Source organism: Salvelinus alpinus, chromosome 9, assembly GCF_045679555.1.
Source record: "Salvelinus alpinus chromosome 9, SLU_Salpinus.1, whole genome shotgun sequence".
Classification (NCBI taxonomy): domain Eukaryota; kingdom Metazoa; phylum Chordata; class Actinopteri; order Salmoniformes; family Salmonidae; genus Salvelinus; species Salvelinus alpinus.
The window spans coordinates 10,173,803-10,187,732 of record NC_092094.1 but is presented as its reverse complement, the minus strand read 5'-3'; the positions used below and the strand labels follow the sequence as shown (position 1 = coordinate 10,187,732).

Sequence of the window (13,930 nt, the reverse complement as noted above, 5' to 3'; positions counted from 1 at the left end):
TAGATGTAAAAATTAACCCTCATCGAGCGTTTTGTTCGCGACATGCATGTATTTCATGCATCATGAAGACCAGGAAGATGTTCTATAGTAGGGATTGACGAAGCCACGACCGTTACTAAAGTCAGCGTGATGTGCGAGAGTTATGCCCGCTCGCTGCTGCGTGTGTCGGTGGCGCAGATCTGCCAAGCGTTGGGCTGGGATGCGGTGCAGCTCACCGCCTGCGACCTGCTTTCCGATGTTATGCACAGATATATCCAGCAGTTGGCCAGGGGTTGTCATCGATATTCGGAGCTCTGTAAGTACTGTATTTCATGAAATGTCTACTTGAAGTGAAAGTGATCTGGCTAGGTATTGAGTCACGTTGTTTATTCCCGGCTCTGTGACTAAGCGCCTCCTCCAACCGAGGCCTAACGTTAGTGCTAATAATATACCTTTTCAGTAAAGATAACCAAGCTGCTAACCAACTATGTTATTTAGCCACATTATGTAATCAATGACCAGACTTAGTTATGTTTGCGAGTATACATTTTCTAAGTATTGCATGTATGTAGCTGTTTAGTAAGCTTAATTGTGTATGTTTTGGCCATGTGTATTTGTGTTTCTCTAAAACCGGTCATGCTGTGTCCGACATGGTTAGCGCAGATGTCAACACAGGGGAGTGTTCAACATGGCAGAGAAAACAGTGTGGTATCTCAGTTAGAATGGCTTTTAAGAAAATACTGTCCTATAAATATAGTAGGTTTGTCAATAATTGCACAGGATGAAATTACAGAAAAGCAACTATTTGCTGAAGACCTAACAGCTAATGGTTTAGGATATCTTCATTTTGGCTCAATCAAACCATAATTTAAGAAAGAGGATGATCTGTATGACAAAGGAAATACTGTATGCAGACAAGTCCTGGCATGATATGAACCTTGTTGTCCATTCAGTCTCACCCCTTGGGTTTGACCCTTAGGAAGATGCATGTAAAAGAAGACCTTTCGGTGTGATGTCTCATGCATTCTCCTGTCTGTTCCTAGATGGGAGAACAGACCCAGTGCTGGATGACGTAGGCCAGGCATTTAGGCTGCTGGGGGTGAGTCTATCTGAGCTGGAGGACTATGTCCACAACCTGGAGCCCGTAGGGTTCGCCCAGCAGACGCCCCTCTTCCCCCTCAGCAAGAACAACATGCTGCAGTTCCCTCAGCCTGGAGTGGGGGTCCGGGGGGACGCAGAGGAGAGGAAGGACTACATTCCAGATTATATGCCACCTTTGGTCTCACTACAGGAAGGTAAGGCTGTAGCATTGTGTGTGTGTTACACAACTTACCTCTATGGAGAACAGCTGTGCATGGAGAATGTTGTGAGATAGGGAGTGATGGGGAGAGTATGCTTCTGTATTTGTGTGTTTATGAGGTTTTGTCAAACAGATCATGTTTTTATCTTTGACCTTTAATTCAATGCCAATCAGACCCTGGAAGATTGAGTGATTTGATTTAACTCAGTATTATCTCTCTCTCAACTGCAGAAGAGGAGGAAGCCCTGGCTGACATGGGCACCTCTGCTGAGGCCATGCAGGTCCCGCTGGACAATACCGACGAGGATATGGATGACGACGAAGCGGTGAACGATGAGAACCACCCTGTGAAGAGACACCTGGACAGCCCAGACGCCGCCATGGGTATGATGCCCACCTCCAAGAGGCCTCGCATGCACCCCGGCTTCAGCCCCGACTGGAGCATGGAGCCCAGGGAGCCCCTCACCTCCCTCAACCCCCAGCGTGTTCCTCCAGGCATGATGGCCTCCCACTCTCACGACAGCCTGGGTTCAATGTCTCTGTCCCCTGAGACACCTGGGCCTCCAACGTCGTTCAGACCCCAGCCGGTGACCCCCGGGAGACACTCGGATCATAAGTCACATGGCAGTCAAGGCCGCAAAGGGCCCAAAGGTTCATCCCCCGGCAGGCCACGGACTAAGTCCCCCAAGGGGGTCAACGCTGGTGGGGCTATGTCAGGCAGCCCCATCCGCTCGCCCAAATCTTCCAAGGAAAGAAAAAAGTCCCCTTGTCGTAACAAGAGCCCTAAAAGTCCCAAGAGCCCCAAGATAGGCTCTGGAGCCAAGTCTGGGTCTCACCCCCAGGGCAAGTCGGAGGCTCAGGCCCTTGGCCTACAGAGGCTGCCCCTGTCAGCCCTCAGTGAGAGGATGGGGAAGGAGAATATCCACGTGCAGAGCCTGGAGGACCACGAGCTTGCAGGTTTCGTCTCTAGTAAACTCGTCGAACCTGGCACAGACAACGCCGATATCGACGACTCCATCGACACTGTGATCGCCAGGGCATGCGCCGAGCGGGAGCCCGACCCCTTCGCCTTCTCGTCGGGCTGCGAGTCGGAGAACGATGGCTTCTCCTCTCCCCGGAGGCTCACTATCATGGAGCCAGGAGGAATGCCTAAGCTCACACTGGGAGCCAACAGCATGGCTAAAGACCTGTCCACGCCACTACACCTCAACGCAGGTAGCGGCCCCGGGAACTGGACCATGGACGACTCCATCAATGAGGTCATACGCAAGGTAAACCAGGGGGATCCCTCGGCAGGACAACCCCAGGACGAATCGTACCTCTCCTCAGCGTCCGCCTCACCCCCGACGCCGGAGCCCCTCCTCAAGATGTACCAGGAGAAGAACAAACTCGTCTCCTCGGCTGACATCAAGAAGAAACTGAAGAAGGAGCTGAAGACAAAGATGAAGAAGAAGGAGAAAGGAGAGAAACCGAAAGATAAAGAGAGGGATAAGGACAGGGGGAAGATGAAAGAGAAGAACAAGGATAAGAACAGGGACAAGAGCAAAGATTCTTTCTCCAAAGAGGCCAAGATGCCATGGAAGGACCTTGGAAACAAGGACGACCTCAGGGAACACTTCCAGGGTCAGATGATAGGGTTTGGCAGTCCGGAGGGCTCCATGATCAAGATCAAGTCCCGCGCTGGAGGGGATGGCAGCGGCAAGAAGGAGAAGGACAAACACAAAGACAAGAAGAAAGACAAGGAGAAGAGCAAGAAGGACAAAGACAAGCGGGAGAAGGGCAAGGACAGGCAGAAGATATCCTCCCTCACCCCGTTCAGTTTGGGTGACATGCCTGTCCTGTTCAGCCCGTCGACGTGTCTCCGCATCCCCTCGATGTTGCCCCCTCTTCCCCTCATCCTCCAGGACAAGGATGTGAAGAGCAAGGAGAAGGACAAGAAGAAAGACAAGAAGGAGAAGAAGAAGAAGAAAGATAAAGACAAGGAAAAGGAGAAAGAAAAGGAGAGGGAGAAGGAGAGAGAGAAAGAGGAGAAGAAGAAAGAGAAGGAGAAGCGAGAGAAGGAAAAAGAGAAGATCAGACTAGAAAAGGTAACTTGTCTTTTCCCAGTATTGGTTTGTAGTGTAGCGTTTTATAAAACATTAGTAAAGCATCTTACGCACACACACACACACACACAATAACACGTTGCGCCTTCTTTTCCCCACTGTTCCAGGTGAGGGTGGAGACTCCAGTGACCGTCCCGTCTCCTGTCATCCCCAGGCTGACCCTGAGGGTGGGGGCTGGACAGGACAAAATGTAAGTTTCTCAATTCAAATCAATACATCTTTAAGTCGATTTACAGTTCATTCAGAAAGTATTAAGACCCCCTGACCTTTTTCACATTTTGTTACGTTACAGCCTTATTCTAAAATGTATTGAATAAAAATATATCCTCATCAGTCTACACACAATACCCCATAGTGACAAAGTGAAAACAGGTTTTTAATACATATTTTTAAACGGCAATCAATTCAAATTTATTGGTCATACACGTGTTTAGCAGATGTTATTGCGACTGTAGCGAAATGCTTGTGCTTCTAGCTCCGACAGTGCAGTAATATCAACAAGTAATATCTAACAGTTTCACAACATATACTCCAAAATACACCTAAATATAAGTAATGAATGGATTAAGAATATATATACATATATGTCAGAGCGGCATTGGACAGTACCAGTCAAAAGTTTGGACACACCTAGTCATTCAAGGGTTTTTCTTTATTTTTACTGTTTTCTACATTGTAGAATAATAGTGAAGACATCAAAACTATGAAATAACACAAATGGAATCATGTAGTAACCAAAAAAGTGTTAAACAAATCAAAATATATTTTAGATTCTTCAAAGTAGCCACCCTTTGCCTTGATGACAGCTTTGCACATTCTTGGCATTCTCTCAACCAGCTTCACCTGGAATGCTTTTCCAACAGTCTTGAAGGAGTTCCCACATATGCTGAGCACTACAAAGGGAAACCCAGCCGTGAGCTGCCCAGTGACGCAAGCCTACCGGATGAGCTAAATGCCTTTTATGCTCGCTTCGAGACAAGCAACACTGAAGTATGGATGAGGGCACCAGCAGTTCAGGACGACTATGTGATCACTCTCTCCGTAGCCAATGTGAGCGAGACCTTTAAACAGGTCAACATTCACAAAACCGCGGGGCCAGACGGATTACCAGGACGGACACTACTCAAAGCATGCGCGGACAAACTGGCAAGTGTCTACACTGACATTTTCAACCTGTCCCTGACCGAGTCTGTAATACCTACATGTTTCAAACAGACCACCATAGTCCCTATGCCCAAGAAGGTGAAGGTAACCTGCTTAAATGATTACTGCCCCATAGCAGAGTCTTTTCGTAGCAGACTGACTACTGCCCCATAGCATTTTTCTATTTTACCTTCATTTAACTAGGCACGTCAGTTAAGAACAAATTCTTATTTTCAATAACGGCCTACTGGGGAACAGTGGGTTAACTGCCTTGTTCAGGGGCAGAACAACAGATTTGTTTTACCTTGTCAGCTCGGGGATTCGATCTTGCAACCTTTCGATTACTAGTCCATCGCTCTAACCACTAGGCTACCTGCCGCCCCATTTACGTCGGTAGCCATGAAGTGCTTTGAAAGGCTGGTCATGGCTCACATCAACACCATAATGCCAGAAACCCTAGACCCACTCCAATTCACATACCGCCCCAACTAATCCTCAGATGATGCAATCTCTATTGCACTCCACACTGCCCTTTCCCACCTGGACAAAAGGAACACATGTGAGAATTCTGTTCATTGACTACAGATCAGCGTTCGACACCATAGTGCCCACAAAGTTCATCACTAAGCTAAGGACCCTAGCTGGTAAGGGCAGGCAACTACACATCTGTCACGCTGATCCTCAACACTGGGGCCCCTCGGGGGTGCATGCATAGTCCCCTCGTGTACTCCCTTTTCACCCACGACTATGTGGCCAAGCACAACTCCAACACCATTAAGTTTGCTGACGACACAACAGTTGTAGGCCTGATCACCGACAACGATGAGACAGCCTATAGGGAGATGGTCCGAGACATGGCAGTGTGGTGCCAGGACAACAACCTCTCCCTCAATGTGGGCAAGACAAAGGAGCTGATCGTGGACTACAGGAAAAGGAGGGCCGAACAGGCCCCCATTTAATATCGACTGGGCTGAAGTGGAGCGGGTCGAGAGTTTCAAGTTCCTTGGTGTCCACATCACCAACAAACTATCATGGTCCATACACACCAAGACAGTTGTGAAGAGGGCACGACAACACCTTTTCCCACTCAGGAGACTGAAAAGATTTGGCATGGGTCCTCAGATCCTCAAAAGGTTCTACAGCTGCACCATCGAGAGCATCCTGACCGGTTGCATCAACGCCTGGTATGGCAACTGCTCAGGGGTAGTGCGTATGGCCCAGTACATCACTGGGGCCAAGCTTCCTGACATCCAGGACCTATATAATAGGTGGCGTCAGAGGAAGGCCCAAAAAATTGTCCAAGACTCCAGTCATCCAAGTCATAGACTGTTCTCTTTGCTACCGCACGGTAAGCGGTACCTGATTGCCAAGTCTAGGAACCATAAGGCGCCTTAACAGCTTCTACACCCAAGCCATAAGACTGCTGAACAATTAATTAAATGGCCACCTGGACTATTTACATTGTTATCAATGTAAATAGTTTCTCTTTTTCTCCCCTTTGTTTTTAGACTGCTGCTACTCGCTGTTTATTATCTATGCATAGTCACTTTAGAAATTACCTCGACCAACCTGTAAACCCGCACATTGACTCGGTACCGGTAGCCTCATTATTGTTATGTTATTTTCTTGTTACTTTTTTACTTTACAAAAATACTTTGTTAATTTAGTAAATATTTTCTTAGCTCTGTTTCTTGAACTGCATTGTTGGTTAAGGGCTTGTAAGTATGTATTTCATGGTCTCCACCTGTTGTATTCGGCGCATGGACTTGTTGGTTGCTTTTCCTTCACTCTGCGGTCCAACTTATCCTAAACCATCTCAATTGGGTTAAAGTCAGGTGATTGTGGAGGCCAGGTCATCGCTGCAGAATGCTGTGGTAGCCATGCTTGTTAAGTGTGCCTTGAATTCTAAATAAATCAGACGGTGCTTTGCTGGTGACACGATCACACCTCCTCCTCCATGCTTCACGGTGGCAACCACACATGCGGAGATCATGCGTTCACCTACTCTGCGTCTCACAAAAACACAGCGGTTGGAACCAAAAATCTCACATTTGGACTCTTCAGACCAAAGGACAGATATCCACCTGTCTAATGTCCATTGCTCGTGTTTCTTGGCCCAAGCAAGTCTCTTCTTCTTATTGGTGTCCTTTAGTAGTGGTTTCTTTGCAGCAGTTTGACCATGAAGGCCTGATTCACGCAGTCTCCTCTGAACAGTTGATATTGAGATGTGTCTGTTACTTGAACTCTGAAGCATTTATTTGGGGTGAAATCTGAGGCTGGTAACTCTAATGAACGCAGAGGAAACTCTGGGTCTTCCTTTCCTGTGGTGGTCCTCATGAGGGCCAGTTTCATCATGGCTCTTGATGGTTTTTGCGACTGTACTTGAAGAAACTTTCAAAGTTCTTGACATTTTCCGTATTGACTGACCTTCATGTCTTAAAGTAATAATGGACTGTTGTTTCTCTTTGCTTATTTGAGCTGTTATTGCCATAATATGGACTTGGTCTTTTACCAGATAGCCCTATCTTCTGTATACCATCCCTACCTTGTCACAGCACAACTGATTGGCTCAAACGCATTAAGAAGGAAAGACATTCCACAAATGAACTTTTAAGAAGGCACACGTGTTAATTGAAATGTATTCCAGGTGACTACTTCATAAAGCTGTTTGAGAGAATGCCAAGTGTGTGCAAAGCTGTCATCAAGGCAAAGGGTGAAAACTTTGAAGAATCTCAAATAAAAAATATATTTTGATTTGTTTAACACTTTTGGTTATTACGTGATTCCATATGTGTTATTTCATAGTTTTGATGTCTTCACTATTATTCTACAATGTAAAGATAAACCCTGGAATGAGTAGGTGTGTCCAAACTATTGACTGGTGTATGTAGGTAAATCTGTTTTATGTGGCACAATTTCTATGCTGCCCGTTCTTTAGTTACGTTTTTGTGTCTTTTACTTTTGATTTTGTACACCAGCTTCAAACTTTTGAAAATACAATATTTTTGGTGATTGAAAATAGATTTCACAGCGGTTTAGATGGTACAATGATTATCTACACTATACATTGCTTGTTTTGTCACAAATTGAAATTAAGCGAACTATTCGAATTTTAGTAACCAGGAAATGCTGAGCAATTTCTACATATTGTACCTTTAACTTAATTTGGCTGTGGCATTCAGCTGCATCAAACATGTATAGCACACACTGACACAGGAATAATTATACATAGATGTACAAAACAAGTGCTGTGGCTGGTCCTATGTGGTTCAGGGACTCTTATTTTGACCCGCATGAAGTCATTTCTCATTGGCTCTGTTCTGATGTCTCTCTTTCTCTTCTTCTCTCGCTCTCTCTCTCTCTCTTTCCCTCTTTTTCTCTCTTTCTGCCTATCTCCAGAGTTATCAGCAAGGTGGTCGTGAATTCCGAGCCGCTGCCACCGCCTAAGATGCCAGCTCCCAAGACCCCCGCCACCAAATCTGGACCCGGCAATCGCCTTCAGCTGCCGCCGCCACCTCCAATCCTCCCTCCAATACCCTCGTTGGCACCTCCTGCATCCCATCTTCCCCCTGACAGCCCTCCCCCTGCCATGCTGTCCCCCGCATCCTCCGGCAAAACATGTGTACGCAGCGTGGTCACGGAAACTGTCAAGACATATGTGGTGAGTGCCACCGCACGTTAGTACTCATGTATCTCTCCTGACTATTCTGTCTTCCTGAGGGACCCCCTTAATCACTCATATACATCTCATTTTTTACATTTTTATTTCACCTTTATTTAACCAGGTAGGCCAGTTGAGAAAAAGTTCTCATTTACAACTGCGACCTGGCCCAAGATAAAGCAAAGCAGTGCGACACAAACAAGTTACACATGGAATAAACAAACGTACAGTCAATAACACAATAGAAAAATCTACATACAGTGTGTGCAAATGTAGTAAGATTAGGGAGGTAAGGCAATAAATAGGCCATAGTGGTGAAATAATTCAAACTTAGCAATAAAAACACTGGAGTGATAGATGTGTAGAAGATGAATGTGCAAGTAGAGATACCAGGGTGAAAAGGAGCAATATATGTATGTATATATTAGGATTAAGTATTTTATTGGGCTATTTACAGATGGGCTGTGTACAGGTGCAATGATCGGTGAGCTGCTCTGACAGCTGATGCTTAAAGTCAGTGAGGGAGATATACGTTTCCAGCTCCATGTCTTTCTACTCCTATGTGTTTTGAAATATGTTTTTATTGAAGAAACACAACTGCAGCATGCGTAGTCTTGAGCATGTTCTCCATTGCTCCGGATAGTAACAGGTAATGGATATACACTGTGTATACCAAACATTAGGAACACCTCACTAATATCGAGTTGAACCTCCTTTAGCCCTCAGAACAGCCTCAATTCATCGGGGCTCTACAAGGTGTCAAAAGTATTCCACGTCAATGCTGGCTCAAGTTGACTCCAATACTTCCCACAGTTGTGTCAAGTTGGCTGGATGTCCTTTGGGTGATGGACCATTCTTGATACACACTGGAAACTGTTGAGCAGCGTTGCAGTTCATGACACAAATTGCCTGGCACTTACTACCATACCCCATTCAAAGGCACTTAAATCGGTTGTCTTGCCCATTCACCCTCTAAATGGCACACAGACAATCCTTGTCTCAATTGTCTCGAGGCTTAAAAATCGTTCTTAACCCGTCTCCTCCCCTTCATCTACACGAATTGAACTGGATTTAAGAAGTGACATCAAGAAGGGATCATAACTTTCACCTAGGAAAGAGCAGATGTTCCTAATGTTTTGTACACTCGGTGTACATAGGCATACATAATAAACACGTTTATTTTATGTGATGCATATTCTTATTGTACTCCTGATTGTCTTGTTGCTAATGTTGTTTCCCCTGTAGGTCCGTGATGAGTGGGGAAACAAGGTCTGGATCTGTCCTGGCTGTAACAAGCCTGACGACGGTAGTCCCATGATTGGCTGTGATGACTGTGATGACTGGTACCACTGGTAAGAGAGAGGTTTGGATTCATTAATCCAACCATTAATTAATTTATTCATTTGTTAATTTTGTTCATCCATCGATTAATTCATATATTTGTTTATTCATTCATTCATTTACTGTAAAACCATAGTGAGGAACATTGACTAGTTATTACTGTAGAACCATAGTGAGGAACATTGACTAGTTATTACTGTAGAACCATAATGAGGAACATTGACTAGTTATTACTGTAAAACCATAGTGAGGAACATTGACTAGTTATTACTGTAGAACCATAATGAGGAACATTGACTAGTTATTACTGTAGAACCATAATGAGGAACATTGACTAGTTATTACTGTAGAACCATAATGAGGAACATTGACTAGTTATTACTGTAGAACCATAATGAGGAACATTGACTAGTTATTACTGTAAAACCATAATGAGGAACATTGACTAGTTATTACTGTAAAACCATAGTGAGGAACATTGACTAGTTATTACTGTAAAACCATAGTGAGGAACATTGACTAGTTATTACTGTAGAACCATAATGAGGAACATTGACTAGTTATTACTGTAGAACCATAGTGAGGAACATTGACTAGTTATTACTGTAAAACCATAATGAGGAACATTGACTAGTTATTACTGTAGAACCATAATGAGGAACATTGACTAGTTATTACTGTAAAACCATAGTGAGGAACATTGACTAGTTATTACTGTAGAACCATAATGAGGAACATTGACTAGTTATTACTGTAAAACCATAGTGAGGAACATTGACTAGTTATTACTGTAGAACCATAATGAGGAAAATTGACTAGTTATTACTGTAAAACCATAGTGAGGAACATTGACTAGTTATTACTGTAGAACCATAGTGAGGAACATTGACTAGTTATTGCTGTAGAACCATAGTGAGGAACATTGACTAGTTATTACTGTAGAACCATAATGAGGAACATTGACTAGTTATTACTGTAGAACCATAGTGAGGAACATTGACTAGTTATTACTGTAAAACCATAATGAGGAACATTGACTAGTTATTACTGTAGAACCATAATGAGGAACATTGACTAGTTATTGCTGTAGAACCATAGTGAGGAACATTGACTAGTTATTACTGTAGAACCATAATGAGGAACATTGACTAGTTATTACTGTAAAACCATAATGAGGAACATTGACTAGTTATTACTGTAGAACCATAATGAGGAACATTGACTAGTTATTACTGTAGAACCATAATGAGGAACATTGACTAGTTATTACTGTAGAACCATAGTGAGGAACATTGACTAGTTATTACTGTAGAACCATAGTGAGGAACATTGACTAGTTATTACTGTAGAACCATAGTGAGGAACATTGACTAGTTATTACTGTAGAACCATAGTGAGGAACATTGACTAGTTATTACTGTAGAACCATAGTGAGGAACATTGACTAGTTATTACTGTAGAACCATAGTGAGGAACATTGACTAATTATTACTGTAGAACCATAGTGAGGAACATTGACCAGTTATTGCTGTTATACTAGTTGGAACATTGACAGGTTGTAACCTAAAGAATACAACTTATGCTACTCTGTGGAAAGCTGATCTACTCTTACTATGTATCTCTATTTGATCATTCCATCTTCCCTCCTTTTTATCACTCACTGATTCCGTCTTTCTCCCCCCAGGCCTTGTGTCGGGATGGTCTCGGCCCCTCCCGAGGACCAGCAGTGGTTCTGTGTGAAGTGTGCCGGCAAGAAAAAGGACAAAAAACACAAGAAGAGGAAACACAAAGTGCATTGAGAGAGACTATGCAAAACAAAGCTCACTTTGGACGTAGGACTGTTCATTTGCTGGACTGATTGCTTCTTCAAGCCATCCTCTTGGACACTCCTGGCACTGCTGTAAACAAACAAAGAAAGAAAGAAAGAAAAGTGTAAAAACATGACAGATGAGACATTCACACCTCCTGATGACTTTAGTGAATGACATGATGAGCCAATGATATGATAACGCCCGTGTATGACTGTAGGAAACAAAGAAATACAGACTCTTTAACCAGCACATGTCCAACCGCCATTCTGTGGGTTCCATGGTTACTACGCTTCCTTCCCCTCCCTTCTGTAAAGTGTTTTGGGGAGGGGGGTGCTTTTAAGTCTGCGTCCTGGTTTTCTACCCTTCTGTCAGTGTGCACTAGCACTCCACATCACAGTCCCTTTCATGGATTGAACAATCTCTTGGAGTGTGCACTTGCAAGTGCACACTTGGGTAGATAATCGGGACGCAGCCTCTGTTGATGTGAGAGCCCAGCGTTCAGGAAGGAATGTTCAGGTGCTCTGATGTTGTCACGGAGATTATGCTTTTCAATCATCATGGCTTCAAACAGATAATTGTTGAGTTCAATGTTGTCAAAGAGAACAGGGTATAGAGAGAAGTCTACATTCATCCATCCTCATATTATTATTGTTGTTTACCTTAGTATTGTCATAGCCTGGTCCCAGATCTGTGTGTGCTCTTGCCAATTCCGATGGCTATTGTCTTGAGTTGGAGACAGCAAGACAACACATCTGGGAACCAGGCTAGTATTGTCACATAAAATAAGGTCAATAATATCAAACTGAATGACAGATTCAGATTCTGCCTGTTTAAAATTCCCCCTCTCGGCTTTCTGCTGCAGTATCCTTAAATGTGTAATGTATAATCCCCTACGTATTTATTGAGAAAGTGAAGCTTAAACTTTTAGTGTGGCTCTATGCTCTAGCATTTTGGATTTGAGATCAAATATTTTATATGCGGTGACTACACAATGTCCTGTTTTATTTGAGGGTATTTTCATACATATCTGTTATACCGTTTAGAAATTAATGCACTTTATGTATCTAGTCCGCCCATTTGAATTTCGACAAATTCACTTATAGTGTATTACATTTAGTCAAATGTTGATTATTTGTTCCCATATTTTTAGCACACAATGACTACATAACGCTTGTGACTCTACAAGCGAGTTGGATGCATTTGCAGTTTGTTTTGGCTGTGTTTCTGATCATGTTGTGTCCAATAGAAAGCTATGGTAAATAATGTATTGTGTCAATTTGGAGTCACTTTTATTGTAAATAAGAATAGAATATTTTAGATTAATGTGGATGCTACCATGATTACGGATAATCATGACTTGAGTCGTGAATAATGAGTGAGAAAGTTATATTCACAAAGATCATGCCCCTAAAACATGCTAACCTCTAACCATTAACAAAAACAGGTTAGCATTTTTATAAGGTGTTATGATATTTATGCCGCTAACTTTCTCACTCATCATTATTCACGATTCATTCAGAACTATCTGTAATCATGGTAGCATCCACATTCATGTAGCTCAGAAAACATTCTATTCATATTTACAATAAAAGAGACTCCAAAATTACACAACGTTGTTTATCATTCATTTAATTTCTATTGGGCACAACATAATCTGTAACACAAACTGCAAATGTTTGTAGAGTCACAAACTTGATGTAGTCATTGTGTGCTAGGAATATGGTACTAAATACTCAACTTGACTAAATGTAACACACTTAAGTTAATTTGTCCAAATACTGTACTTGTAATGACAACTTCAAATGGGGGGACTAAATGCATAAAGTGCATTAATTTCTAAACGGTATAACAGATATGTATGAAAATACCCTCGAATAAAATAGGACATTCTGTAGTCACCGCATATAAAATATTTGATCCAAAATGCTGGAGCATATCGCCAAATTGAAAAGTTTTAGCTTCCCCGTCCAAATAAATACGTAGGGGATTGTATATAAAGGTGACTGCCTTTGTGTGTAAATACCAACTTCCAACCAAGCCACATGCATTTTGTTCTTAGGATTTTTATTCTAATTTGTTAAATCCATTTCCAGATTATTGGTTTTTAACTTAAATGATTTTCTGTAATTTATGGTTATATTTTCAAATAAGTTTTTGTATTTTTATTTTTCATATAGATTGTCTTCCAATCAGTTAAACAGTAGCTGTGCTCATTGTAAAGGTATCTAATTTTGCTGATATTTCATATATTAAAGCCTAACAGTCTGTTAACTACACATAAATGTCATTACTCTTTCCATTTTTTAGGATGGCAGTTGGTCATCATCTGTACCCAAGTTCTCTGTACACATCTCTCCTTGTTTCCATGATTCAGGTTCATATCCCACTTCTATCTTCCATTGTGCATTTTTGTTTTTTACATTGATTGTTCTGTGTGCAATTCTCACCCTTTTACCCTAAGATACTTTTGTCTTAGTTTATTTTGTTTTGATGCATTTAATTCATGAAAATACAGCGGAAATATTTTAACAAAACCGAAGTTGAATTTGTTAAATGAATCTGAAATGTTTGGATAAAGAAGCATTGTGTC

General features: G+C 42.5%; 1 protein-coding gene and 1 long non-coding RNA gene across 4 annotated transcripts in view; one reads left to right on the top strand and one right to left on the bottom strand.

Annotated features, from left to right (window-relative positions):
* Window positions 1–13,930, top strand: part of LOC139584277 (transcription initiation factor TFIID subunit 3-like) — a 15,284-nt gene extending 1,354 nt beyond the window's left edge. The window contains exons 1-7 of one of the 3 annotated variants that reach the window (XM_071415935.1): window positions 92–295; window positions 1,023–1,274; window positions 1,511–3,366; window positions 3,492–3,574; window positions 7,927–8,188; window positions 9,434–9,540; window positions 11,214–13,930. In XM_071415935.1, the coding sequence (XP_071272036.1) occupies window positions 130–295; window positions 1,023–1,274; window positions 1,511–3,366; window positions 3,492–3,574; window positions 7,927–8,188; window positions 9,434–9,540; window positions 11,214–11,328 (2,841 nt within the window). In that variant the 5' untranslated portion in view covers window positions 92–129 and the 3' untranslated portion in view covers window positions 11,329–13,930. Of the gene's footprint in view, window positions 1–91; window positions 296–1,022; window positions 1,275–1,510; window positions 3,367–3,491; window positions 3,575–4,247; window positions 7,291–7,926; window positions 8,189–9,433; window positions 9,541–11,213 lie in introns of those variants that run through there. The other 2 variants (XM_071415937.1, XM_071415936.1) reach the window with 2 other exon arrangements.
* On the bottom strand, window positions 8,275–11,326 carry LOC139584279 (uncharacterized). The gene is made up of 2 exons (XR_011676745.1): window positions 11,191–11,326; window positions 8,275–9,537 (listed from the first exon to the last, which is right to left on the bottom strand). It is a non-coding gene; the product is annotated as an uncharacterized lncRNA (long non-coding RNA).